The sequence below is a fragment of the Acanthisitta chloris genome, unplaced genomic scaffold, assembly GCF_000695815.1.
Source record: "Acanthisitta chloris isolate BGI_N310 unplaced genomic scaffold, ASM69581v1 scaffold1240, whole genome shotgun sequence".
NCBI classification, from domain to species: Eukaryota; Metazoa; Chordata; class Aves; order Passeriformes; family Acanthisittidae; genus Acanthisitta; species Acanthisitta chloris.
The window spans coordinates 30,002-57,608 of NW_008653185.1; the positions used below are offsets into that span (position 1 = coordinate 30,002).

A 27,607-nucleotide genomic window follows, 5' to 3' on the forward strand; every position below is an offset into this window, starting at 1 on the left:
ATCCATCCCCAAGGAAAATGGAGATCGGAGAGCCTGACTGCTGCTGTCTGACAACACAAAGGAGTTCGTACACAGTTATTAGGACAGGAATGAGAAGAAAGGAGAAACCAGAAGCAAAACAATGAGAAAATAATCCTCTGTCTTGCTTTTGGATCACAGCCCAAGACAGGGCAGGATCCGGGCAACAGCAGAAGAGGCTACACTGACAGCCAGGTGAAAAGGCTGAGATGTCAGCACCTTCCCAGCACACAGAGTGAGCCAGGAAGAAGTGGGGGCACAGGGAAGGGGCTGAGGCAGGGAAGGTGTCGTGTCAGAAGGGAGAACTACAAAGATGGGCACATCAGAGGAGGAAACAGTCAGCCCAGGGCTGTGCTTGACAAAATGTGGCAGACAGGTAGAACTTAAGGCTGAGTGAACAAAAGCTGGGAAGAAACAGTGGAAGAATGAGAAAAGAGGGGAAGAGCTGCTCAGGATGGAGCTAGGGATGGTGTGGGAATGAAGCAGAGAGAAGAAAAGGCGAGGTGACAACATTCACAGCTTGAAAGGAGCTCAAGGAGCAAAGGGAAAGCTTGAAGGATGACAGATGTGTGCATCATGCTGCCCAAGGCTTCTGACAAACTGGGGCTTGAGCAAGCAGCAATGCTAGAGAATGAGGGCACCACAGTGCTGGGAAATGCCTTTCTTTGCTTGGGTCAGCATGCAGAGCACTCTCAGAACCTCATCTGTTACTGGAAAAGGTGTTTGTATGGCTAGGATCGATCTCAGCTGGATTCTAGAGTTTTCAAACTCACATGCCTAAAGGGGGCTAGGATCGATCTCAGTTGGATTCTAGAGAGTTTTCAAACTCACATGCCTAAAGGTGAGCGACAGCCATCACATTTGAGATGTACATGGAAGCCTTGAAACTGAATTCCCACCCACAGGCCTCTTCTATAAGGTCACTGACAGGGATATAAACAGGAAAAGTTTCCCAAGTTCATCTGTTCAGGAAGACTCCTGTGGTACCAGTCACAGCCTCACAGCTGCAGAATGAGGCTCTGTGGCCTAGCCTAGGGCACATCAGCTTTCCCCAAGTGCAAACACACATAACTAAAATAATGGTGTGCAGAACCCTCAGCCACACCAAGGGGCAGGTTCTCCAGACACCTTTCTGCTGAAGGCCAAGTGGAAGAGCATGGCTGTACCTCTCCAAACTGTCCTTCTCCCAACTTCTCCTTGAGCCGCAGCTGCTGCCGTGGGAATTCACCCACGGAGATGTCCTTCTTGGTAAGGGAGTCCACAGTGAGGGCTGGCACTGCATACATGTTGTTGCCAGTCACACCTTGCAGGTGGACGATGTCTGTCTCGGCGTAGTGAGGGACATTGTTCTGAAAGCCTTGGTGAGGGGTGGACTTGGTCAGGTCGGGCTCAGCATAGTCCCCACTGCACACTGAGGGGAAACCAAAGACAGGGGGTCAGACTCCCTTAGAAGTACTATGGCCTGGCTTCTACTCCTCTGCATCCCACAGAGCTCTGGGAATTCTGTTTAGCTGCACATCTGCCACCTTGTACAGAGGGACACACCTCTTGGTTTTAGCCAGGGCTTCAGCCACAAGCAGCCATGCTCCTCCAGACACCAGAATATCTGTGAGCTGCCAGCAAATTCCTGTCCAACTGCAGCTTTCTCCAGCCAGTCATGAGAGCTAAACTTCTTGTCCAGACATGGAGGCATGAGTCTGAAGTGATTTTCTGCTTCTGATTCATCCTACATACAATCTATTCCCCTTACCTGCTATAGGATGCTGCTTGCAACATCAAACTTGCTCTGGATTCCCTTCTGCAACAAGACCTGATTGAGGCTTCCACTTCCCATGCCCTCTGTTAGCAAACTCCACTCCCTCTTAGAGTGTATTCACACAAACACCATGGGACAGCTTTAGAATTAACTCCCCATTAATGGAGTTAACAGTCAGTATTCCACAGAACATTTGTTCTGCTTCAAATTCACACCCTGACTCAATCTAATCAGTCTTCCTGTGTAGTATAACTGGATCTTAGCAGCTTGTCAGTGCTTGAGGAAGGCAGCACTGCCCTTCCATTCACTGATCAGCATTGCTCTCCCTGAGCACAGAACACTGCTGGAAGCCAGGACATCACTGACCATTCCCTGCTGCATTTTTCCTAGGCTTTTTCTAAGGGAATTTCAAAGACCACAGAAAAAGGTGCTAAAGGTTCTCTCCCAAGAGTGCTGCAGGCAGTGACTCTACTGCTGACTAGACAATGTGTGATTGCTGTGATTGCCCTAAGCAGCTGCTAAAAGAAGACCTGGGTAATGTATAAACAGTCAAGTAAAACAATAAAAGGCCACCACCCTCTAGTGGGGCTGCTGCTCCAGCTGTCACAGTTGCATGCCAAACAGTTCCAGAGCTCCAGAATATAGCCTGAGGTCCCTGGGTTAGCATTGTATTGCATAGGAGTCAGAGATAACTTAGGCACTGAGAAGTGGCACATTTTTAGGTCTGACAGAAATAAACATGTCACTGATGATATTACCTGAATCCTCTGCACTTTGGGAGAGCTCTGGGAGCTTTTGGAGTAGTGTAGCTGGCTGGTGATATTCCAAATCCAGTGGGAAAGCACGTTCATAGGTGGGATTTGACTGATGGATCTGGGTCTGGTTGTTGGCAATGGTGTAGCTGTAGAAGGAGAGGCGAACGGTGGCATCTTCCTCCAGGATGCGCCGTGGGGACTGCAGGAGAGGAAAAACACCGAGGCAATGCTCAGTTGTTAAGTAATGTGTTGGCTGCAACCACAGCAACTTCCAGTAACATCTTGGATAGGGCTGGCATGTCCCCCTGCTGTGAGAACAGCTTCAGCTGCTCTGCGGAGCTCAGGAAACCTTGTGCTTTCTACAAGTCTGAGTTCATTAGGGTCAATGCTTAGTACTGAACTTGTGCTGCAAAATAGCCCCATTGTATTACCTTTTCCAGCCTTTTTTGAACATATTGCTTCCAAAGAATAATGATTATAATCATCAGGAGCAGCAGGATAATAGCCACAAGGCAGCCCACGAGGATGGAGGTATTGGAGTCATCAGCCTTCTCTCCTATCCAGGTGCTGGTTACAGAAGATGTGGTTTCTGCAATCACAGAGGTGTGAAGAACAATCTGGAGTTAAAGCACCCGTGGTTATCTGTGCTGGCCAACTTCCTACAGTCTGGTACAGAAAAGGCTCCCTGAGCTTAACAGTAGCTGTGTTCACATCCTGCTTTTATCAGGAACTGGAGGCTCACAGCTAAGAATTGTGCAGAGAACTTCTGCAATCAAAGACTGCTCTTAACAGAACAGATCCTGCAATGGATCCCATACCAGAGCAGACAGTGCAGCTCCACTGGCTGCACACATGCCCTCAGCCTGTGCTCTGAGACAGCCCTGTCCAGCTGAGGGAAGAAGGACTGCCAGATGCTGCTCTGTGCATGAGGGCACTAACCAGGGCATCCCCAGAACCCCAGAGATGGAGGGAGAGACCACATTAACTAGGATGGTACTGTGAAACCCCCCAGCCCTTGAGCCCCTGGCATGGCTGAGGGACAGAAATCCTTACCCCAGGTCCCCTCAGTAACGTTGTACTCTGCTTCCAGAAGGTCTGCAGTGCTTGTGGCTACTGTAACGAAATTGGGATTCACAGTCTCCATGTCTGTGGAAGGAACGGGAAGACGTCAGTCCAACGAAACCTCCCTGCTCCTGCCAGCAGTCCCTGCAATCCCAGCCCCCAGCAGGGCAGGACTGAGGTCCAGGCAGCAGGTTAGGAACAGCAGCAGCAGAGATCCCTGTGTGCTCAGCATCTCCCAGCACACCTGCAGGAATGAGCCTCTGCACTGCACAGCACAGACATCCTGACCACAGCCAGCACCAGTGGGTGCAGGCCCTTCCCTGAGCTCAGCCACACAGGGGACTGGAACCAGAGCTTTTTATCCATTTTGGCATGACCTCAGAATCCCCATCCCAGGCTGGACCAACAGCCTGCCTAGTCCCACATGTGACAGGGTAGCCAGGACAGGCTGCTGTCAGCACAGTAAGCACCAAGCAGCACTCAGAGCATTCCTTCCCTGAGAACATCCTCTCACTGTAGCTGATTAGAGACCTTTGAGCAGAAATCTAGAGTCAGATCATTTCACCATCCGTGCTGGTGGTTTTCTCCAAGACTCTTGTCCTTTCCCTTCTGGAGCCTTTTAAAGCACCTCATGGCACTGACTTCTGTGTCATAGTTAAGACTTGAGGAAAAAGAGTCAGCCTCTTATTTTTAATAACCAGTTCACTTGATCATCTGTAGATACACCTAAATTATTCAAAACAAAATACTCAGTAAAGAGAAGTAAAAATCAACCTCACAACCAGCAGGAAACTGCCTGAAATGCTCTACAGTCCAACTTTTGGTTGCCTTGGTTGTGCTTCTGCACACGTGCATCAGGAGCAGCCTGGAAAGCATCCACTGCAGACTGGACCTTTCTGCCCCATCACTGCCCTTCCAGTGCTGGTATTTCCTCCTCCTTCCCACTGAGTAGCCCCTCAGCACCTACACTCCTGCTAACCCCACACATCTGCACTTCCACACCCTTAGCTTCGGTCTCTGGGCTTTGGCTTCAGTGGAGGAACACTCACCTGACTGGAAGGAAATCTCACTCATCATCATCCAGGTGTCAGCGAAGTAGAAGCGGCACAGGATGGCTTTGCCCACGCGCTGGCTGAGGGGCACAGTCACGAACCTGGCGCTGGGGTTCTTGTCATCCAGCACCGTGGCCACTCCCACAGGTTCAGGCTCCCAGTCTGCAATCAGCCGTGGTTTGAACAGGCACTCCACCCTCTGGAAGATCTTCACCCCCTTGGAGAACATGTTGTTACAATGCACCTAAGAAGAACAGGTCCATCAGACAGGAGATTTACTGAAATCAAGCCCCAGGGATTTTCCATACATGAAGATTTTCCATTCCCAGTATCTCCCTGTACGAATAATCCTGACCCAGAAGGAGTGACTTGTTCCAGTGTAGCTCCAGCCACTCATAGTGTGCAACAAGAACACTTGTTATTCTGAAACAGCTCTTAACTTCACCTGCAAAAGCTACTATAATGGTCAAATCTTGGCAGGCTCTTCAAAAGGCCCAGTAAAATCAATCCAGCAAACCCTGTGCTAATCTACAGCCTCACAGACCAATTCTCCTTGAACATGTAACCAAAGAGGGGAAAGAAAAACCACACCTAGGCTGTAGAGTCTCTTAGCATTGAATATTTGATAATATTTGAATAGCTAAGTGCTTGCCTGACATAAGGAGCTTGAATTGTTAGCTGAACTTTACCTGAACTGTGTTGGTTAAGTCAAAGATGGATTACAGTGAACACTGGAGCTAACAATCTGATCATTAACAATAAAGATGGATTGTAGCAAAACTTGTAGATAACAATCTGATCATCAATAATAATTAACATAGACAATGCTGCAGTTTAAACATTGCTTAAAGAATAATAGCTGGAGTGGACAGCCCATAGATCATGGTCTGTGAGCTGTAACAACTGTGTTACATGGGCCACAGAACCCACCAAACCCCCACCAAAACCCACCTCAGAGGCTGGGGTGGAGGTGATCACATGTGAAGGGACCTCAGAGCTTGGGGTGGAGGTGATCACATGTGAAGGGACCTCAGAGCTTGGGGTGGAGGTGATGTGACCACACGGCAATCACTTGGTAATGGAACAGTGAAGCAATGAAGAGCAAGAAGACCCCAGACCTTAATACTGCTCTTGGTCCTGTCACAGGAGGGATGGGAGTTTGAACTGTAAGAGTATGATTGCCCAGGGGTTTCTTTGTCTGTAGTCCCTCTTTTGAGACAGCAGCTTGAGCTACAAGATAGCACAACTGATCTGTGACCACACGGCAATCACTTGGTAATGGAACAGTGAAGCAATGAAGAGCAAGAAGACCCCAGACCTTAATACTGCTCTTGGTCCTGTCACAGGAGGGATGGGAGTTTGAACTGTAAGAGTATGATTGCCCAGGGGTTTCTTTGTCTGTAGTCCCTCTTTTGAGACAGCAGCTTGAGCTACAAGATAGCACAACTGATCTGTGCCAATAAGTCTATCTAATGGAGAGCCTCGTGTCCAAAATGCCTTTAGTACTTAGAAAGCCTTCAGCATCTGCAGTCTAAGTTCTTCAGAAAAACCCCAAAACAAGCTCAAGAAGATATTCCCCTGACATGCAGCAGTTGTCCTGCTGTGGTCACACCTTGAAGACAACTAAGGATATGAGTCTTGGGAAAACCATCACATCCAGCAACCTCTCCTGGTGGCTCATATCAGGTTGTCTCTGCCGCAACCCCTGGTTTAGCTCACAAAACTGGAATTTAAGTGCAATCACTACACTGCCAAGCTAACTCCTCACTGGACCAGAGGCATCTCCCATCGCCCAGTTACAGCTCCACACAACTGTGTACAGACTGAATGGCTCACAAACAAACTTCCAGGCTGACTTCACACCTCCATGTCTGGGAGGCCTCTTTTACCCCTGCAAGAGCTGGGAGCAACTTCCTCCCTCGCTGCTCCTGGGCTGCCCCCACACCAAGAGGCTCCAGCATCAAAGTGACATCTCTATCTTCCTGGGCTGCAGCACTGCAGAGCTCTCAGCACCACACACCTGGCACTCTCCCAGGCCTCCAGCACCTCCAAGGAAGGAGGCTTTGGGAAGAGGGACAACGCTTTGAAGCATCCTTTATGCTGTTACACTGTGATTCCAATGGAAACCTTACCTTGCACCTCTCTTCTAACACACACCAGTGAGTTCTGCCATGCAGTGCTGAAGCTCTGGACCAAAGTACCTTGGCACTGTTGTCAGTGCCAGAAACCATAAGAAATAATGGTTCCAGTCTTCAGTATCCCTCATAGCCACAGTGGTCCAATGCTCCCTAGTAACTCTAGGAATTACTTCCTATAGACTGTGGAGTATGTGCCACGATGACAACAAGTCTCCAAACTCTGCCCAGCTTTGAAGCCTACTAATTGCTTGGCCCCTGCGAGGTCCTGCAGTGAATAGCAGTGAAGCAGTAATGAGGACAACAGGCCTGATGAGCAGCAAGAAGACAAAAGAAGGCTATTTGCATATAATTAGGAACAGATGAAGCTTAGACAACTATTCAATAAGGAGAAACAGTCATCCATAACAAGGCAGGAAAGCCTGATGCCTGGAATATACAATTTGGGCCATATTTGGACAGGAGTTGGATATGTTCACATCTTGGACTGATACAGAGACACTTTCTATTCCAAACACCTCCTACTCAAGTCCAATTTTACAACACACAAGCCTAGGCAAAACTTGGTAACATTTATTTTTCATACTTCCTTGGACACTGAGGAAGTTCAGGACTGGATAAAGCTCATAGGTCTGATGTTCTCACCTGGCCTGCACAAAAGAAATGCAAAGCTGAAACAGTCAATAAGTAGCGAAGACTAATTTATGCTAATCAAGACAGATTTATTATGAAATACTAGAAGGAGTAGCTGTTTTTATGAGTTGATGTGTTTGATTATCAGGACGGTTGTGTTTGTGACAGACTTTTGGAAGGCACGTGATTTACTCACAGCATCTGTCTCCAATTAGCATAGTATGGGCTCATGTATCACATTAATTTGATTAAACACTGTCAACTGCTAAGTTTTACAAATTTTAATGCACAAGTTCTTCTCTAGGTGTTTTTCTAGCTCAAAACTCTTTGCTACCTTTTTCAATGACCTGCAAGAGACAACAGAATCATTAGCAACAGAAGAACTTAAATGGGGGGCAAGGAGCTCCCTAAAATAATCTGAAGTGTTCAGGACTGACTCATGTCAAGGTAGTGAACTCAGGGACAAAAATCTAAGTGATGCTTTCCACACTGGACTTTTATCCTGGACACCAGTAACTTGGAACTGACTCTTAGCATGATACCAAAGCCTTAATGAGCACTGGCTCCCTCTGGGTTGGCTTGGAGGATGAATAACATCACAAGATTCATAAACAAAAAAGAAACATCCAAAAGCAGGAAATTGGACTATTCTTTTTAGGCAATTTGATGGAAAAATCTGCATCCAGCTGCAGATTCTGTACCTCCAAAACAGTACCAGCGAAGAAAGGACTGGATGAGAGCTCCAAAAATGATCCCAGATCTCACCAGGAAGGCACTGAGAAAGTCCTGCCAGTTTGGTTTACTGAAGCAAAAATTAAGAGAGTGGTTTAATCACAGTGTAGAAGCAGCAGATTTCAGAGGAGGCAGGAGGACTTATTTTTGCCAGTGAAAACAGGCAAAGAGCCAAGGGTTGCAAGTTAAAAATAGACAAAATAAAACCAGGGTAAGTAACCACCAAAACAATTTACTTAAGGATGTGGTGGGTTCTCCTTCATTTGAAATCTCTACAAGAAAAGCCACCAACCCTTTTTAAAAGATTCTGCTGTTTACTACAGACTCAAAGTTCAGCTCATGTTTTTCCTGTGTATTTAAGTAATTTCCCACAGCACAAGCACAAACTGAGGCATCCACAGAAATGTTTGGTTAAAATGGAAGCACAACCACATTCCTTTACCTCAAGGGTCAGGCAGTCCCTACACAGCAGAGCTATATCATACATCTGTCTCAGCTGCCTAATCGCTGCTTCAGGTGTTTTCTTGTAATTCCTTTAAGCCAAACACTTAAAGGAGAGTGTCTGAGCTCTGGAGAGGCAAGTGCTCCCCTTCTACACTGGCAACGTGGGGCATCTCCTGCTCAAACCACTTCAGGGATGGGGCATGCACAGAGTACAAAAGCTCTACAGCAGATCTGCACTGCCAGAGGGCAGGGTTAGACAGGATGCTGGGAAGCAATTCTTCCCTGTGAGGGTGCTGAGGCACTGGCACATGTTGCCCAGAGTTGCTGTGGCTACTCCATCCCTGGGAGTGTTCCAGGCCAGGCTAGATGGGGCTTGGAGCAACCTGGGCTAGTGGAAGGCGTTCTTGCCCACAGCAGAGGGTGGGACCAGAAAAGCTTTAAGGTCTCTTCCAACCCAAACCAGTCTGAGATTCTATGACCAGATTCTAGTCCAGAGGAGGCCACAAAGCTGATCAGAGACTGGAGCACCTTCCCCACAAAGACAGGCTGAGCGAGTTGGGGCTGTTCAGCCTGGAGAAGAGAAGGTTGTGTGAAGAGCTCAGAGCAACCTGCCAGGAGCTGAAGGGGCTCCAGGGAAGCTGCAGAGGGACTCTTGGTTAGGAACTGCAGGGACAGGACAAGGAGCAATGGGGAGAAATTGAAAGAGGGAAATTTGGATGAGCTATCAGGCAGACGTTTTTGCTGTGAGGGTGATGAGACACTGTCCCAGGTTGCCCAGGGAGGCTGTGGCTGCCCCAACCCTGGCAGTGTTCACAGCCAGGTTGGCTAAAGCCTTGAGCAACCTGCTCTGGTGGGAGGTGTCCCTGCCCAGGGCAGGGGTTGGGGCTGGATGAGCTCTGAGATCTATTCTAACCCCTTACTATGATTCTATGACCCAAAGGGGCAACCTGGAAGCACCCAGACCCAAAGCCAGGCTGCTGGAGAGGGACCACTCTGACTACCTTCATGGAGGTGAAGTTCCGTGGTCGGTCAAACTGGAACTCCATTTCCACAGCACCTGTGCTGAAGCTCTCATTCTTCCAGCCAACGTAGTCATAGCCAGGCCACACACGGTACTGGTGGCTCTGGGTGAAGTCATCCAGCCCCAGCACTCCATCTGTCAGCTGGCCCAGTCCTCCATATAGATGCCTGGCAAGGGAGAACCAACAGTGAGCCACAACAGCAGTCAGGACAACTCCAATGTGAAAGCACTCGAGTCTTTCAACTGGTAACAGAAAAACATGAATTTATTTACCCTTAACCCACCCTGGACAAGAACTTATTTACAGTTCTTATGCAGCATCACCTTGATTTTGTTTGGGCTTTTAAAATCTTTCCCAGCTTGGGAAAAGACAGAAGGTTTTGCACTGACAAGGACTGACAGCAAAGCCAAGCTACAAGCAGAGCCTCTTGAGAATGAAAACTGACACTCAGGAAAGTGACTCTGTGTGCTGTCCAAACAGAGCTGGAATTGCAGTTTCACCATGCAGCTGCATGGGAGGAACACTGCTCCATCCTGTCCTGGGGGAGGCTGCAGGGAAGGTTCAAAAAAGCAGGAAAGGGAGTAGTGAGACCATGGGCAGCTCACCCAGCCACAGCCAGTACTAACTGGGATGATTTCTGGCACTGCTCCTTTGCAAGAGGACAGTGCTACTTGCTCCGAGGCCGATGGGACTCTGTGCCAGGACCCTCATTCCACTTCCTATCGGAGAGCACAGAGCCTAGTATACAGTTTTCCAGCACAGTCCCAGAGCAGGAGATGCCAACATGGCTCACTCCAGACGCTTCTGGGAGCCATCCCTGCCACATCCTCTGTCCCACAGCAGGGAAAGTGCAAAGAGCTCAGCTGTGTCAGTGCCTCAACTCACTCCCCTGGACTGGTTTCATTCAGCTCTGTGCAGCCTTCCAAACCTATGCTGGGCTGCAGCTCTGAGTCCATCCACGGTGACCCCTCCTGTCACTAGAATTTGCACAGGAACAAATGCCTTGCACCCCAAGACAGGATTAACAGCTGGAAGAGGCAGACTCCTGCTTCCAGGCCAGGTGGACACATGACGTAGAGGTTAAGTAGTTCAAAGGAGTCCTTGCTTAGCAGGTTGGGTTTTGTGCCTACATCTGCAGCTCACTGATACTCCCCAGGGCTTCCTAGGTTAGTGCTGGACAGCTAAGTGCAACACCTACTCATTTCTGCACATAAACCCCTTGTGTTTTTTAATATCCAATCCCTACTATATCAGCACAGCTGGGAAGCAGATATTAACACACAAAGCCATTGCTACCTGGTATCTTGCAACATCCTACAAGCATGAAGAATGTGCTTTCCACCCTGTTATTTTAACCTCCAGCATGACAGAACACGAATGAGCTTACAAAACTCTCACCTTTAAGCATAAAAAAATCTCAGGCAACAGTAAAAATTTACAGGAAGTTAGTAACTGAAACAGGACATGTAATAAAAGCACATCTGAGTCAATGGATGACACCAGGACACTGAAGACACACTGCCAGGTCACTCATTAGGCAATTCCTGCCCTGGCAGGGATCTGCTGCCTCAGGAGGACACCCATGCCCAAGTTTGTCTGAGGCTTCAAGCCATTGAAACACACTCAAATCTCTATTTATAGCAAAGAAAGTGGTCACACCAAGTGTCTGAGAGTTCAGCCAGTTACTTAATGTTTCAGATAGAGACTCTCAGTGTACTTTCCTTCCATGAGAGTCAACTGTTGGGTAAACCAGAGACACCTCAGTGTGTCAGTAACACCCAGATCTCAGTGACGTGAAATGAGCTGTCAAAAACCAGTTCCTTTAGGCTTTTTGACTCCAAATTGGAAAAGCATCATACCCAAGAAACCTTTACAATGAGCAATCAGTCACTTTCCTCTCATACCACACGGGCAGTGGTGCCTCTGCTGACCTGGAGCTTCTCACAGGGAGTGATGCAGTTTTCCAAGTTGAGTCCATCAGAGCTCTGTTTTCAAAAACAACATCTCAAATCTGTCCAGAAGCTCACAGGTACCAAGTGCAGGCCTAGAGTTCAGGTGTTGCACACTTTCTTGGATGCCCAGTTTACCCTGGAGACCTCCTGCAACAGTTTGAGATGCAATCTGCTAGGAAATGCAGGTCAGGTATCAAAGTGCAGAAGCAACACAGACAGTGAACGGGGCAAGGACCTTCACCTGTTCCAGGGGCACTGGGACTTGCCCAGTATCAGCTCTGCCACTCCAATCAGGGCCAACAGAAGAGTAGCAGCACCTTATGACCTGCAGTGCCAAAGACAGCTTCAGGCTGAACCAACAGAGACATCAGTACAAGGAACATGGTCACAATTAGAGACCAAAAGCCATGAGGGCTTTAAGTCACCAGGGCTGTACCATCACATCACATAAAGATGGAGGGCACTGCTGTTTTGGAACACATCTCTTTAAAGAGAAGTAACACCTTCTAATAAGAAAATAAATTATTTTGTTCCTGCCAACCACCTCTGTCAGCTGGGGGAAAGCAATCTGATAGATGCTGAGCCCTCACCCTCCTTTAAAAGAGCCAGTAACAACAGGGCAAAGGGCCTGGAATAAGAAAGCCATGATGCTTCGGAGCCCCAGCAGGCTAGTTTGCAGCTCTGGAGGTCTCAAAGCAGTGTTTGGGCTACAAGATACTAATGACAAGATGAGCAGGAAAGAAGAGATAATTTGCAGTGCCCGAGAGAGAAGCGGATGACGTCTCTCACCTGCGCTCCTGGTAGCCATCATAGGTGGAGTCATTGAGATAAACGATGGGGAAGCCAGGAGCAGCTATTGTCCCTCCTTCAGGGATGCTATAGGATGCCAAACCATCTGAAAAAGAAGGCCAGATACCTCAGAAATACAGCAGCAGCTTTCCATCGTCTCTGCCCGTATGACCCTGCTAGTCATGATGTGCACCAACAGGAGCAGTTCCCTGGGCCTGCCATTCCCTCTGCACACGTAGGGATGCAGGCAAGTCCCAGTCAGAGTTGTGCAAGGAATATTTTCCAGGGACAGGCATGGAAATTGGTACTTACCATACCAGACACAGCCATAAAGCTCCACCCTCATGCAGACAGTCACTGGCATCTTTGTCACAGGGATCACCCGGATGAACCGCGCAATGATGGGAGGACGGAGATCGTTCAAGACCACATCATAAGTATCAATGTTGCCATCAACCACCTGGAGAAGAAAGATCCTTATCAGCAACTTCTCCCTACTGTGCTGGTCAGCTGTGCAGTGGTCTACTTGTACCTTGTTGTTTGAGACTGGGGAGCTTCCCCATGCAGGATGTGCACAGGGTGAGCTGCTACTGCTGCTCCCCTCCTCCTCCTCCCTCCTGGTACGTGGCTGAAGGGGTGAAGGGTGCTGCCATTTCACCTCCTGCCCCCTGCAGACCCCCACCAGCAGCACTGAGGGAGAGGAGAGAGGCAGGTGGGAGATGAAGATGCATGTGGAAACCTTGCAGAGAGTTCCAGTTACCAGTATGCAACCTCTGCCTTCAAGTGAGTCTCCATGCACATTCCCACAACAGGTAACTGAGCACTTGTCCTCATCACTAGTTACCTGGTGGAGGGTCCTGATGGCCTTTCTCTATAAGCCAACAAAATTCTAGAGGTGTTTGGGGGGATGAAGGTGCAAACAGATACACTGGAGAGATCTTGAACTGAAGTGTTCAGCCTTGCCACAGTCAGCCCATGCTGCTGCAGTGCAGTGTGATAGGGCAGGAACCTTCACCCTGCCCTTCCCCTCAGTGCCACTGTGGTTCTGGAAACGGTCCACTGTTGATTTTGACAGGGTGTGCAAACAGCTGAAGCTGTCAGTCCCCCAGCAGTGGACACAAAGTGGCCAAGAGAATTTTTGGAAATGATTTGGGCCTATGGAAACAAAACAAAGAACACTTAGGCATCAGAAGTCCAAACTAATGTGCGAGGGATCCTGTTCAAAGATGCTGTTGGTGGGAAGGATGAATCAGGCTGAGGTTACACAAAAGACCACACATTGCAATTGTTGATGTAAAGGCAACTTAGATGAGGGAGGCCAACATGGGAGCAGAAAGGTGCCTTCCTCTTCATGGCAGCAGGGAAGATCTCCAGACAGTAAGTGTGGCTGAAGAGTCCATTGAGAAGTGCAAGACCTTACTGTATCACAGAAAGAAATCACACAGACTTTATCTCCCTGAGGAGAGATCCCATCTGCATCAGGCAACATCAGTGTCACTGGAAGGGACCACCCTCAGCTGGTGTCAGAGACAAGGGGACACCAAATTGACTTTTGTGTTTACTGAGGAAGTTAAAGCTGGAGGTGACTGTCCTGGAGAGGAGCAGCAGGTGCTACTGGTGTGAAACTGAGCAGCACAGTGAAATGTTTAATTTTTTTGCCTGAAACCATTTGTGTGATCCCTTGGACAGACACAGCAAGATGGGCTCACATGGTCAGAGCTCTGAAGTACCAGTGAGTGGGTGTCCATCAGCTGCAGGGCTGGAACAGGCCTTCCTAATGCATACAAATCCGTGGATTGGGATCTTGCACCTCATTCCAAAGTATGAATGAGTTCACAGGAGATTTTTACCAAATTATTTGACCAAATAGCAGTGCTTGTGAAACACAGATTCACTAATGGAACATGCCACTTACTGGTGACATGTTTTAAAAACATGTTTTATGGAAAGTCATTTTTCAGAGGAGGTGAAATGGCAGGAATTGTATTCCATTGTGTATGCCCAGAACATCAGGAGCAAAGGAGCAGAAGCATCTTCTCTAAGGATACCAGGAGGGAAAACTGTTTGGTCTCATGCAATGGGGAACAGGTACACACACTGACAATATAGGTGGATTTCCACATATACAAATGCCTCACATTATAGCTTCACACAGCTGAATCCATGCTCATTACTTTATTGTGGCAAAAGGTGACCCACACTGAATCCTAACACCTGACACCCAGGCCTGAGTGCCTGAGAACACTGCTCTGCACAGGCCTGGGGTGGGAGCCAAGGGGCAGTGAGCTGCTTGTGGACAGTGCAACCCATTCAATTCTGGTATAACTCAGAATGCAGACAGACTTCACCTATGAAAATACTGACAAAAAAGAGTTAACCCCATTGAGTTTAAACTTCCCCTTCCCTCCTGCAAACACAGTGTTTGTAGCACACACCAAATTCTGAGGGACGGGCAAGATAATGGTAATTGCCAAACAGCCAACCAAAAGTTTGGGTGAGAAAGTAATTCATTAACAATCTAGAAGCCATGACCTGACACTGCAATACAGACCCTCCTGACTTTCAAAGCATCCCCAGTGCAAGAAAACATCACCACACCCAGTACCTTTCTAGTCTGGCTTAGGTCTTCAGACTCCACAAGCTAGCTGAGGCAGAGTGACCAGGTCAACTGAGCTGAGGGTGAGAGATGGAGATGCTTTCCCAGGGCAAGTTTAGCAAAGGTCATTATGAACACGACCAGAGCTGTGTGCTCAGGTCTGGAGATACCATGAGACAACTATGTTGAGCAAGGTAAGCTTCTCTGTGTGTGCTCAGCACAACTTCTACCCTCTACCCTCCTCCTTCCTCATTGCCCCTACACTGAACACTACTATCAAACACCCAGAAACTCCTCTCTATTCTCTGCCACTCCCTCCCTTTTTTAATCCCAAGCAGGCACCTGCTTTGCAGTTTCCAATTTAGAAACAGGCATCTGGCTGGTAGAGGGACACTCACATGATGTTTGGAACATGCACAGACAAGTAATGAAGAGCCACAGTTTCCAGTCACAGCAATGACTGTGATTTGGGGGGATCAGGTCAGGGGAATAACAGTCTAACACCACAGCAAACACAGCCAAGCCAGAACACACTGCCTGACAGCAAAGAGTCAATGCACTAAGCAGGAAGTAGAGGATGTGCCTTCGACAGTCTAGTTCTGTCTGAGCTGACCTGTGTGTGCTCCAGGACTGAGCTCCCTGTGCACTTGATAGCACAGAGTAAAATGTTTGGAAGTGTGGTAGTCAAGGTAGACCTCAGTGACAAAGATGGGTATTATGTTTAGTAGAGCAACGTGAACTTGTATGTACTTGCATATCCATCTGCACATATCTGCTTGATTAATAGATTATTATTTGCCTGATTAATAGATTATTATTATAAGATCTTGAAACTATGTTTGGGGGCACTATAACAATGATAAAAGGGCACTTGAAGTTATGCCTAGGGAGGATTGTAACAATAATCAAAAGCAACTGGGATCCATGCTTGGGTGAAATCAACAGAATAATAGTAATATAATGATTAATCTATGGTTATGTAAGAGAAGAGTATAAAATGTATCCATCTCAAATCCATGTCGGAGTCAGATTTGGGTCTGTACCCCGACTCCCAGAGCTCTTCAATAAAAGCACCCAGATAATCATTCAGTGATTATGTGTTTTCTACACTAACACACTCACCTTCCTGCCCTGGCGGTTCTTCCAGGAGATCCAGCGCTCGCCGTTGCGGCTGTAGTCGATGCGGTAGGCGCGCGCGTACTCTTTGCCCGTGGCACGAGCGTGTCGGCCCTGAGTCCCGATCAGCGTGATAAAAAACAGCTTGTGCAGGTCAATCTGCAGGAACTGGACATCTTCTGGCTGCAACAAGCCAGCTGGGCACCAGGCTCCATCCCCCTCTTCCCTTTGTAACCTGAAGGGAAAACCACACACATGAGAAAAGGTCATTTCCAAGGATCAAGCCTTACTAGTAACTGAGGGAGCACCTTGGAACATTGAGGATTGGGAGGAAGCAACCAAATCAGCAAGTGAGATCAGGCATATGGGTAATGGGTATAAATTGAAAGAAAGGAAATTTAGATTACATTAAATATTTGGAAGAAGTTTTTCCCTGTGAGGGTGTTGAGACACTGGCACAGGTTGCCCAGGGAGGCTTTGGCTGCTCCATCCCTAGAAGTGTTCAAGGCCAGGTTGGACAGTGTTTGGTGCAATCTGCTCCAGTGGAAGGTGTTCCTGCCCAAGGCAAGGAGTGGAACTAGATGATCTTTAAGGCCTCTTCCAACCCAACCCAGTGTGACTCCATGGCACCACAGGCCAGCAGAGCACAGCAGCCAGCAGCAGGTGGAGCCACTGCTGACACAGGCTCAGCTGGGCAAGCCACGAGATGGGGAAGAGCTAGTGAAAAATTTATTTGGACACCCAGAAACAGTCTGGGCTTTTTAGCAACAAGGATTTCTTAGCAAACAGCAGACCCTCGAGGTGCTCCTGCCTTTTGGATCTTGCCTATCCCACCTGTAGCTGATGGGATCAGTGAGTAGCATTCCACATGCATCAGGGAAGGTGGTACCCTCAAGGCACAGGCTAGAGAAGATTCTAGTCTCAGGTAGGTCAGCTGTGTGTGCAAGACGTTCTTACACTGAAGTAGCAAGTAAAAAGTTATATAAAAGGCAGGAGGGGTGACTGTTGAATGACAGGGACAGACATCTGCACAGGACAACTATGACCTCTAACCAAATGAACTCAGCTACAGGCTGCCTTCATGTCTTCACCCTGTGGACATCCAGCTGCCCTGGTAAAAAGAGGATGGTAACAGATGGGACGTGATGCCCAAAGTGTTTGCAGCACTGGACATCAGCCATATCTCTAAAGCCTCCCAGCTTTCAGACCACAGGCTTGTCCAAACTCCATTAGAACACAGCACACTTAGCACTGCTGCTCTGGCACAGACTAAGAAAAAGTACTAATAAAGCAATAGGAGAATTTTATGATTTTGGATTGCCTAAATTCATCATTAAAATGTAAGTATCATAGTTAAGCAGAACTTCCTATCTGACTTGCACTTCTAAAGGAACTCACATTTGTAACTGTTTTGTGGATGATCAGTTGTTAGCTTTGAGAGAAATAAAACAACAACAAAAATGAAAAGCCAAGCTTATGACAAGGACTGCAGTCCTGCTTGACAGCAAAGGAAAATCCTTTAGCTGCTTGTTACCAATCCCTTAACCCTGCAGTTCCAGGGTTTTGAGTCAGGGTGAGCACAGCCCATTTCCTCAATAGGATGCTGTTGAAAAGTTCATCCTTATGAAGGATTTCCTATGATTTAGTTTCAAGTGCTCTGCTAGAATCCCAGGGGCACTGTCCCTGGCTGACCTGTAAATCACAAATCCATTAGAGATTTATTCACAGAGCTACAGGAAGATGAGGGTCAGAAGGAACCTCTAAGTCTCTAGTCCAATCTCCTGCTCACAGCAGGGCTAACAGCAAAGCTACAGAGTGTGCTCCTCAAGGTCTTGCATAGCCAGATCATAGAATCATAGAGTTTTAGGGGTTGGAATGGACCTTAGAGATCATCCAGCACCAACCCCCTGCCCTGGGCAGGGATACCTCACTAGATCAGGCTGCTCAAGACTTCATCCAACCTGGCTGTGAACACTGCCACGATTGGGGCAGCCACAGCCTCCCTGGGCAACCTGTGCCAATGTCTCAGCACTCAGAGTAAAAACCTTTTTTTCTCACATCCAACCTAGATTTCCCCTCCTTCAGTTTGAACCTGTTACCCCTTGTCCTGTTACTACAGTTCCTAGCAAAGAGTCCCTCTCTGGCTCCTTGTAGGCCCTTCAGATATTGAAAAGTTGCTCTGAGGTCTCCACACAACCTTCTCTTCTCCAGGCTGAACAGGCCCAACTCTCTCAGCCTGTCCTCATAGTGAAGGTGCTCCAGTCCTCTTATCAACTTTGTGGCCTCCTCTGGACTTGCTCCATCAGTTCCATGTCCTTCTTATGCTGAGGACACCAGAACTGTGTGCAGTATTCCAGGTGGGTCTCACGAGAAATCCTGAAATCCCCGAACACTGAGACATCAGCACCTCTCTGGGTACCTGTCCCACCACTTCATTCTTATAGGGAAGGAATTTTTTTCTTCATATTTCACCAGAATTGCCTATATTACAGCTGTGACCCTGACCTTTGCCTCTTGGTCACTCATTAGGCACTAATTAGATTTAAATGGAAGCAGTGAGCAAGGTTTCTTAATGGATAGAGGATCTTCTTCAATCATATAGTGGATATTGAGAAGAAAAAAAAAGGATTAATTGTTGTCCCAGAGCTTAACCCACCTTGCATACTGGGGTCCTGTGGAATCATACCACTGGCTGGAGGCAGTGATGTCTTCATCTCGTATCGTCCCCTCGTGCATGCCCAGAGGGTATCGGCAGATAGCTGCGAACCGAACACAAAAACATCAGCATTCATCTTTTCTAAGTCATCAGACAAGTTTAATTCAAAGGCTCTCATGCCTGGGGAATCAACATGGTAATGATAAAATAAAGCATGCAAATTAAAATGATTAAATAGTTCATAATTACCATAGTAATAACTCAGAGTATCATTCAGCAGAGCCTGAGGAAGGCACAAACTCCACAAAGAAACATTTTAAGACCATGAAATCCCAAACCATACCATTGTTACTGGTTGCATGGGCCCATGAAAACATTTATCAGTAATGATGTGACATATAAAGGAAGCATTTGTGCTTTTTCTTCTCCTGGAATAAACTGGATGCTTGACTTGCATTCTGATAGGAGCAATTACCTTCACCATCCAGTAACAAGCAGAAGTTGAACAGCTTCTGTTACAGATGACTAGAGGAGCTCATGGAAACATCTGCTGTCCTGTCACTGCAGGTTGGAGCTCACATTTGAGCCCCTAAGCATCCATGCCCTATCCCAGTCTGTTCCCTGCCTCCAGCCTCAACTCAAACAAGCATGGAAGACTCTCAAACTCGGTGCCTCCAGGGAGAACAGACAACTGGCTCAAGCCACAGAGCTCTACAAGCTCAGCACAGCTCCACACACCAACACTGCAGACGCAGCTTACAAATCCAAGCTGGCCAAGCTCTCTCCCCTGACATAAGTTTTTAAACATGTCTTGGAATATCAGAGATGTTTCAGAAAACTCTGAACCTTAATGCATTCATTAAGGCTCAGTATTCCAAACAGGCAAGTAGGATATTTTTGTCAGACTGACATCAACAGCAGTTTATGAAGAAAGTTAGATGGGATTAAATCATAAAACAATTAAAAGACAAAAAAAACACCCCAGTCAATGGCAAGTTCCAGAAAGAAAGGAAATGGACTGTCCTGGGAGCTCCTCCCCTGTCTGCAGGGACACAGACAAGTCCCAGCACATGCTCCAGTCACTCTGGAGTGGCACATGTGCTGGCTGGCACTGCCACACACTGCCACTGCCATCTCAGCAGGTCTGGCTGCCTCTCCCTCAGTGAGGGCACTCACTGCCTTGGGTGTTCTGCTTCCACGGAATCACAGAATGGGTTGGGTTCGAAGGGACTTTAAAAATCATCTACTGCTACCCTTGTACCAAACCTGGAAAAAGCTGAACAGGACTTGGACTTCGATGATCCCTATGGGTCCCTTCCAACTCAGGAGATCCTATGGTTCCATGCAAGCTGCTCACCAGGTTCAGAAGCTTCAAGACATGACAGAGGGATGAAACCCACCCTGTTGTTATCACCTCAGAGAATAAACCACTACATAACTACCTGATCCACCCCATGCAGAGATGTTTGCAAACAGAAGGTGCTTCAGCAGGGTTTGCCTGCAGCTGCTGGGTTGTGATGTATATTCCCAAATAATCTTGCAAAGGAGTTGGAGTTGTGAATGTGGTGAGGTGACAATGCTTGCTCACGATAGCAGGTTAATATTATTATTATTTAATATTGAAAAGCAAATTATGGCAATACCTATAGAACAAACTAGAAAACAGCATCACACCACTGTCTGTATTTGTGGAATAGAGCTCGTGCTCCTTCTCCTCTCATCAAAAGGCAGAGAAGGCAATACATGTAATGCAAAAGGAAAGATCAGCAGCTTCATCTTTACAAGTGGGATTACTGAAGTATGACAAAGGCCATTTGTATCCTGACCAATATATACCCTCACTGTGTCTCAAAATACCAGAGCCAGGAGCCATCAAAAGATAAGGCAGCAGAGTTCAAAACCAGCAGATATATCCTTAGTCTATTAAACACTCCAATGCCACAGATTCCCATGGGTTCAAAACCTCAGCTAGACAAACCCACAGCTAGCACAAGCAAATCCCCAAGTGCAGGCTCAGAAAGCTGCTAAGCAGTGGACTGCAGTGGTCCGAGAGGATCCCTGGGGTAAAGCTCTGCTGTGTGCCTGCCCCATCCATGTACTCTTCCAGAACCAGAGGGATGGGACACTGCTGGAGTCAGGCCATGAGCTGGATGGGCCCCTGGTCTCACCCAGGACAGCCACTCATATGTCTCAGGTTTCTCAAGAGGTCTGTTTACAGGATTCACTGGGAGGCAACTGGGGTCTGCCTGGATCAAGCATGACTCTGATTCCAGAAAGCCAACCAAGAGCTTTATCTGCTGCTCTCACATTGCACAGTCAGGTTATTTAGTAAACCAAACCACCCTCATCTGTCTTCACTCTTACCTGTCCCACCAGTACAACCTGCTCCACTGCTGCTGATCTATGAGCAAACACATGGAGATTTTCCAGAAGGGTGGGACCATCATCTGAAAGCAGAAAGTGCTTTCTGTGCTCCTGCAGTGAGAGTCCTGTACGGTCACACCTTATTTAAAGGTCAAACACACACAGTGCAGCAGTGCCAGAGGGAGAGCTAGCTAGTTGGGAAGGACTCTGGGGACTGGGACTTACTGCAATCCTTAATAAAACTCATTTGTTCACAAACCCAGGGCTGCAGATAGAAGCCAAGAGTGTCCCTGGCATTGCAGGATGCACTCTACAGCGGCAGTGCCTCTCACCAAAATACACATCACCTTGAGGAAAAGCATCCTTGGGCTCTGTTTAGGTGCCACCAGGACTCCTGCTCAGATACACCTGACCCTTTACTACACACTCAGGGACACACTCACGTGCCATGCAGGCAGGATCCACTGAGGCTCAGGAAACTGGCACTGCTTACCTGTCAGGGAGGTCAAACAACTCATGCTAGGCTAGAGGACTCCACAGGACTGTCCTACATAGGTCTGAAATCACCCCTAAAACAGCTCCTTTGGTTTGGAAGAGAAGGCAGGAGGTGCTTCAGACTGCTCCTAGATCAGATCAGGATAATCCATGGAGCCTGTGAGCATCAGCTTGGCCACGGTGCTAGAGTCTGGCTGGGAAGAATAGGGCATGGCAGCTGTGGGAGCTAAGGAAGCAAAGCTGCCTGACGGTGTCACAGGCAGAACTGAAGTGTGAGGGTTATTTCTTGGTGGAAGAGATTCCTGCAGGAGCATGGAACCACAGGAGCTGATGAGCAGGAGGCATTCCTCTGGCTTTTGTTCTTATCACCACCAAAAGGGATCTGTGTGTGACTGACTCTCCAGCTGCCATATTCCCTCTTCTTCCATGAGTTTTAACCACCAGAACCAGATGGCAGCCCCAGTTCCACGCTGCACGTACGGTGGGATGTACAGTGCAGGGAATGGCTGTGTAACAGGGAGCACTGGAGTGCTGCTGAGCTCCCTCACAGGCCTCACTTCACTTCTGGCTGCTTGCAGCACAACCTCAAACCTCTGCAAACATCCACAGGCCAGAGCAGGGTCAGAGCCAGCCACAAAGAGCTCCAAACAAACAGAGCCAGCCCCAGCAGAGCCAACACAGGCCCTCAGGGTAGCACTGCTGCCTCACCACACCTTCAGCCAAGCTGGAAAAGGATTAGACTCATTTATTTCACAGACTGTCTCCAGCACAAAACACCTCATTACAGGAATTTTTGCAATATATTGCAGACCATTATCTTTCTCATCTCCATCATGAGCATATCTTGCCAAATGCTGTAGGATAAGAGGCCCTGCCCTCCACAGGGACCCACAGGCTCATACCCCTGTCTCCACCTTAGCTTTGTGCCAGGTAAGGTTTTCTACCTTTGCTTCCACACTTCTCTCTCCAGAAACCCCCCTTGCTGGCTGGAGAGCTGTGGCTGATGCTTTGCTAACTGGTAATTTGTTTTCCACAGTGAGTGCAGAATCTCTGAGCCAGACTAGAGCCAGGTTTGGTCCGCAGGCCACATGGTCAAAGCATGAAGGGATATTCAGAGCTCAAGACAGGCCTGCTGGGAGCACAGACACTCTGGGTGGGCAGAGAGGAGCATGTCCATGTGCCTGAGCCCTCCTGGGAACAGCAGGAGAGGTGTTCCACTCCAGCACAGCTGTAAAGTCTAGAGAAGGGCACTGGGGAACTACATTAGTGATTATCTTTATGTGCATTCATGACACTCATATGTAATCACCACGAGAGGCAAAGAAAGGCTGAAAACATAGGAAAGGTGGGAGATGAGTCCTCTCCCAGCCTGGCAGCTCCCTACCAGGGTTGACTTCTGCACCAGATGGCTCAGGCAGGGAGGCCAACAGCAGCATGCAGAAGATCATGGTAGCAGTCGGAGGTGCCGCGCAGGGTCAGATGGGTGCGAGTCCTTCAACGGCAGCAGCTGCCATCTACATCTCTGAAAGACAAAGCAAGGAGAGATCAGAGTCCTTCCTAGGACTGCAGACTTCCAGTGTTGTCATTGCCTCGTGATGGGCTGCTGGGCAGTCTTCCATGCCTTCAGTCCTGACCTCAGCCCTGCTCTGACCCATCACTGGATCCGAGGCTTAGGGAAGAATTAATGATTGCCTACACCACCCCTAAAGCTATCCATGCAATGCAGCTCTCAGGTGCTCAGCTGCCATGACTCCTGGGTGGATGTGCTCTCTTAACTGCTCTTAAACAAGTCTAATGCAAAGTAATCTCTCTCTACTCAATTCTTCACTCTCATTTTAACAGCAAGCACTGAAGCAGCAGCTACAACAAACCTGGACAGTCCAACCAGGCTCCCCAAACAGGACTTACCCACCTCTATCTGTATCAGCTGCCAAGTACGCACTCTGGAACTTGCCACACAACCTTAAGATAAATGTCTTAAAGGGGGTGAAAATAATCTCTCCCTACACACCCACATTGCTGCCAAAAGCATATGTGCACTCATGTGTGAGCACACTTCATTTCCTGTTTGGAAACAAGGAAAATAGCAAAGGGCTTAAACACTGGCAATTTCAGTGGAAAGCCATGCTAACACCTAAAGGAACACAAGGTCATATCAGCAGTTATGGGAATTCTTTGTGTTCACATTCACCACGAAGAGCCTTGGGAGGTTCCCATCCTGGAGGCTAATTTTACAGAAGGCAGGTTAGAGGCTCTGTCTCCTAATGGAATGACAGGAGCAAAGAACACAGAACAAATCAATAAATGTTAAAGTTGCCAGGACCAGAGGCTGTTTGCTCAAGAATCCTCAGAGTGGTAGTAAAAAAGGCAACACTGCAGTTAGGGTTTGTTAGCAAAGGAAGAGAGGCTATAAAAGGGCCCATCACTATGCCAGTGCGTGCAGGAGCATCAGATGCCATTAGCTCAGAGACTTGTAACAAAAGGCTCTATTTTCCCACCCAACATAATTAAACTGTACAAGGCACAGCCAGGAGTTGCCCTGGATACCAAAGGAATTGGATATATTCACAATAGACAGATACACCACAGCTTCATAAATCCAAAGGTAAACCCTTTGGCTCAGGAAATCCCCCAGTCACAGATTGCTAGAAGCTAAATCAGGGTTAGAATCACTGAAGCTTGCCCTGTTTTCATTCTCTCTCCTAAGGATATGCTACTGGCCATTGTCCCTGCTGGATTCCGTCAGAAAAGATGGCTCTGAGCCTGAACAACAACTGAGGGCCCTCTTGGGAAGGGAGCCAAACAGGCAGGAGGGGAAGCTAATGATGGGTGGCTGCTGCCCAGCACTGCTGTGCCCTGCCAGGCAACACCACCAGCAAACCAAAACACACCTCAAAATTGCCAGGACACCTCCTGCTTCAGCCACCTCCTGCTCCACAGGAGCACCCTGGCCAGGGCTGGCAGCAAGGGGCTGTGATTTTGTGGCATCTTGGGTGGTGAGCATGCAAAAGCAAAGCACTGGGGAGAGAAAAATCTTAGCAGGAGGGTCTGGTGACCACAAAAGAGGTTCTGACCAAGCACTCTGCAGCTGTGTGTGCATCCAAGGGCATCGTTCCCCCCTGCAGTGGAAGGGAGTGATGGCTGAGGCAAACACACCAATTCCCATCATCCCATGACAGACTGCAGCTCCCACAGGGCAAAGACTTCTTGTAGTGAAGTGGAGAAAGACCTTGTAAAGAGAGTTTTGGGGCAGAGTATGAGGACAGACCTGGTGGGTATCAATTTATGCAGGTGATTTGCTAGTGTGTTCTGGAAGCTCTCAAAGCAAGACCTGCAAAGGGAACTACAGAGAGTTCAGCACTAGGAGACATATCCTCCCACAGAACCTGAGAAAGCTAATTGCCATGAACATTAAGGCTTTAACTTGAACCACTTTCCCTGAGGAGGTGATGGGAACACAGCAGAGACCTATTTGGTGGTACATGAGGTGCCCTGACCGTGCCCCAGGTCACGGCCCAGGTCAGCTGCACTACATGGGTGAAGCCTGGGATAGATCCTTCCCGTGGGTGCCCAAGTTGGACTGGCCACTGAACAGAGCAGCAAGCTGCCAAGGAGGTCCTGACAGGAGAGCAGCAGCTTGGAGACCTCTCCCAAATGACTTCTGAGCTGGAGGTTTAAAAACTTCCAGCTAGGTACCCTCAGATAGCAGAGGACAGCACACATACACTGCACACCCTCATCATCCCTTCAGAACCTGGCAAACAGGAGAGTACCAGGCATCCACAAAGACTCAAGCTAGCTCCTACAAAACACCCTGAGTTCTCTCTAACTTGTCCAGGGTTGAGGGAAGGGATAGCCAGAAAGCACCAAAATAGGAACTGCACAGGACTAGGCTTTGTGCAAAGCTCATGACATGTTCTAAATGGTACCTCTTGCACTGCCACAGGTCCAGTCACATCATTTAACTGCCTGAATGTGGCAATAAGACTGTAGCAGATATCAGGAGGAAAGACGGAATGAGGTGGAAGATGGACAAGGGAAGTCAGGCAGAAATGTCTAAGCACCATGTCAGCTCCTGCCACCAGCCAGCAAACAGCACTGGAGGAAAGGTATGGGCTGGGGCCACAGAGTCTGTCCCACCCTGTGGGGCTTCTTGGGAGCTGATGGACATGGATCTCTGCAGGTTCACAAAACCTGCGTGGCCTGGGGGAATTGCAAGCCAAAACTGGCAGATGTGGCCATAGAGACCAGCCTAGCCTCCAGGAGAGAAAAGGAAAGCTGCAGAGCTGCCTCTGGAGCCCATCTGTTGGCATCTCTGTGCCTACAAAAGCTGGCTTTGAATTTGGCCCTTGCCTACAGAGTGCCCAAGATGAGCAGGATGAATTTTCTCTCTGGATATGTCTTCCTACTGGTGACAGAGGCAAAAACTGGCCTGGACTAGCCTCATCATTCCCAGGTGTCCACAGTTTGGTGACATGAATTATCACCTTTGTATGTGGCAGTGATGAATTATTTCCATCAGCTCAGCCCTACCCAGGGACCCAGCAGCTGGTTCAGGCTGTGCTGAATTTGTTCTTCCCACCACATTTGGTTCCCAGTCCTGGACCACCAAAGTGTCAGTCTGGGAGTCCCAGCAGAGGTGCTGCCCAGAGGGAGCAAACAGTGCCATTTCTCATCTTTGAGGGCTGTTATTCTCTCAGACAAGGTCACCAAGAGTGCTTTTCACCCCTCTGGAGGGTGAAACACTCAGAGGAGGTTCAGCTCAACTCAGGAGCTCATACTGCAGGAAATCGCTGTTTGAAGAACTCTACTGATGTCAATTTCTGCTGAGTCTAAATCTCAGCCAGGACTAGACTGGACTCCCAAACTGCACTTCCCAGTGCTAGGACACACTGGAACACACTGCAAGTAAAACCCTCTGTACAAACTACTTGGAAATCATCTTCCTAATGATTTTTTTTCTGACTTGATACTTTTCCTTGTAGCTCCTTTTAGCTGCATGAGAGTCCCTTGCTGTCCTCATGCCTTTCTTCCTGACCTGCCCACACATACACACAAAGTGCCAAAACTACAGCACAAGCCCAAAACCAGCAAAAACAGGATTAGCAACATCCTCTCAGAGGCAAGAAAGTGTTAAACTCTGTTCTCAGGCCTGACTGGATCAAGTTGCTAATTGCTAACAGCTGGCTGCAGGGGAATAAAATCCTCTTACAATCATTGGGAGAGTGGAAAAAAAAATTCTACTAGTTGAATAACTCACCAAGAAAAGCAAAAGAGGCACTTCTCCCCAATAAACCCAGCTCATCCCATGCCCACAGAGCCAATCCCTCCCTCCACAGAGACCAAGCTTGCTGTGTTCTAGCCCTGTCTGTAGCACAAAGGCTCAGTGGGGGCAGGAGGGAGCTGTTCTGCAGTGATGTGCATGAAGAAGGTGGGGCTTGGAGCTCCTCCAGGTACTGTTCTCCCTCCAGAGATCCATTATGGAGGTCTGGCATGTTTGCAAGCCTCTCTAGATCCCAACTGAAACAGGCATTTGTTTTAACTGGTTCCTTCACAGATCATTACCTTAGAGTGGGACCTTAGGGTTTGCTGAAGGAATCCCATTCCAGATGCCAAGAAACTCTACAGCCATGGTCAAGACTCAGCTCTGTGTGTGACACTGTGCATGTAACATGAGGATCTATCCTAAATCAAAGCATCCCCTGAAGAGCTTCAGGAACAATCAGGAGGATGTGGCACTTACTGCCATGGTCTAGTTGACATGGTGATGTTACAAGTTAGGTTGGACTTGATGATCTCAGAGGTCTTTTCCAACCTGATTGATTCTGTGACTGGATGGCATCTCCGAGGAATCCAAGGAGGAAACAGCAAAGCTAATAATTGGGGCAATATCTGATGCCTGAAGAACTAAGAGGCAGGGAAGTGTGATTTCCATTTTTCTGGCTCCAAAACGATGGTAGAACATTTCTCTTTGCCTCAAAATTAATCTGAGATGCCCCAACCCCAGCAGTGTTCCTCTGGAGCACACAC

At 48.2% G+C, this 27,607-nt stretch overlaps 1 protein-coding gene across 1 annotated transcript in view; it reads right to left on the reverse strand.

Annotated features, from left to right (window-relative positions):
• LOC103807008 (discoidin domain-containing receptor 2-like) overlaps window positions 1–23,119 on the reverse strand; it is a 32,301-nt gene extending 9,182 nt beyond the window's left edge. Inside the window, exons 1-11 of the mRNA XM_009079729.1 lie at window positions 22,962–23,119; window positions 18,719–18,821; window positions 16,069–16,297; window positions 12,663–12,810; window positions 12,351–12,456; window positions 9,589–9,775; window positions 4,641–4,887; window positions 3,583–3,675; window positions 2,961–3,118; window positions 2,533–2,728; window positions 1,185–1,429 (exon numbers count right to left, since the gene is read on the reverse strand). Coding sequence (XP_009077977.1) covers window positions 1,185–1,429; window positions 2,533–2,728; window positions 2,961–3,118; window positions 3,583–3,675; window positions 4,641–4,887; window positions 9,589–9,775; window positions 12,351–12,456; window positions 12,663–12,810; window positions 16,069–16,297; window positions 18,719–18,821; window positions 22,962–23,025 — 1,776 coding nt within the window. The 5' untranslated portion in view covers window positions 23,026–23,119. The remainder of the gene's footprint in view (window positions 1–1,184; window positions 1,430–2,532; window positions 2,729–2,960; window positions 3,119–3,582; window positions 3,676–4,640; window positions 4,888–9,588; window positions 9,776–12,350; window positions 12,457–12,662; window positions 12,811–16,068; window positions 16,298–18,718; window positions 18,822–22,961) is intronic.
• Between the last annotated feature and the right edge of the window lie 4,488 nt (window positions 23,120–27,607).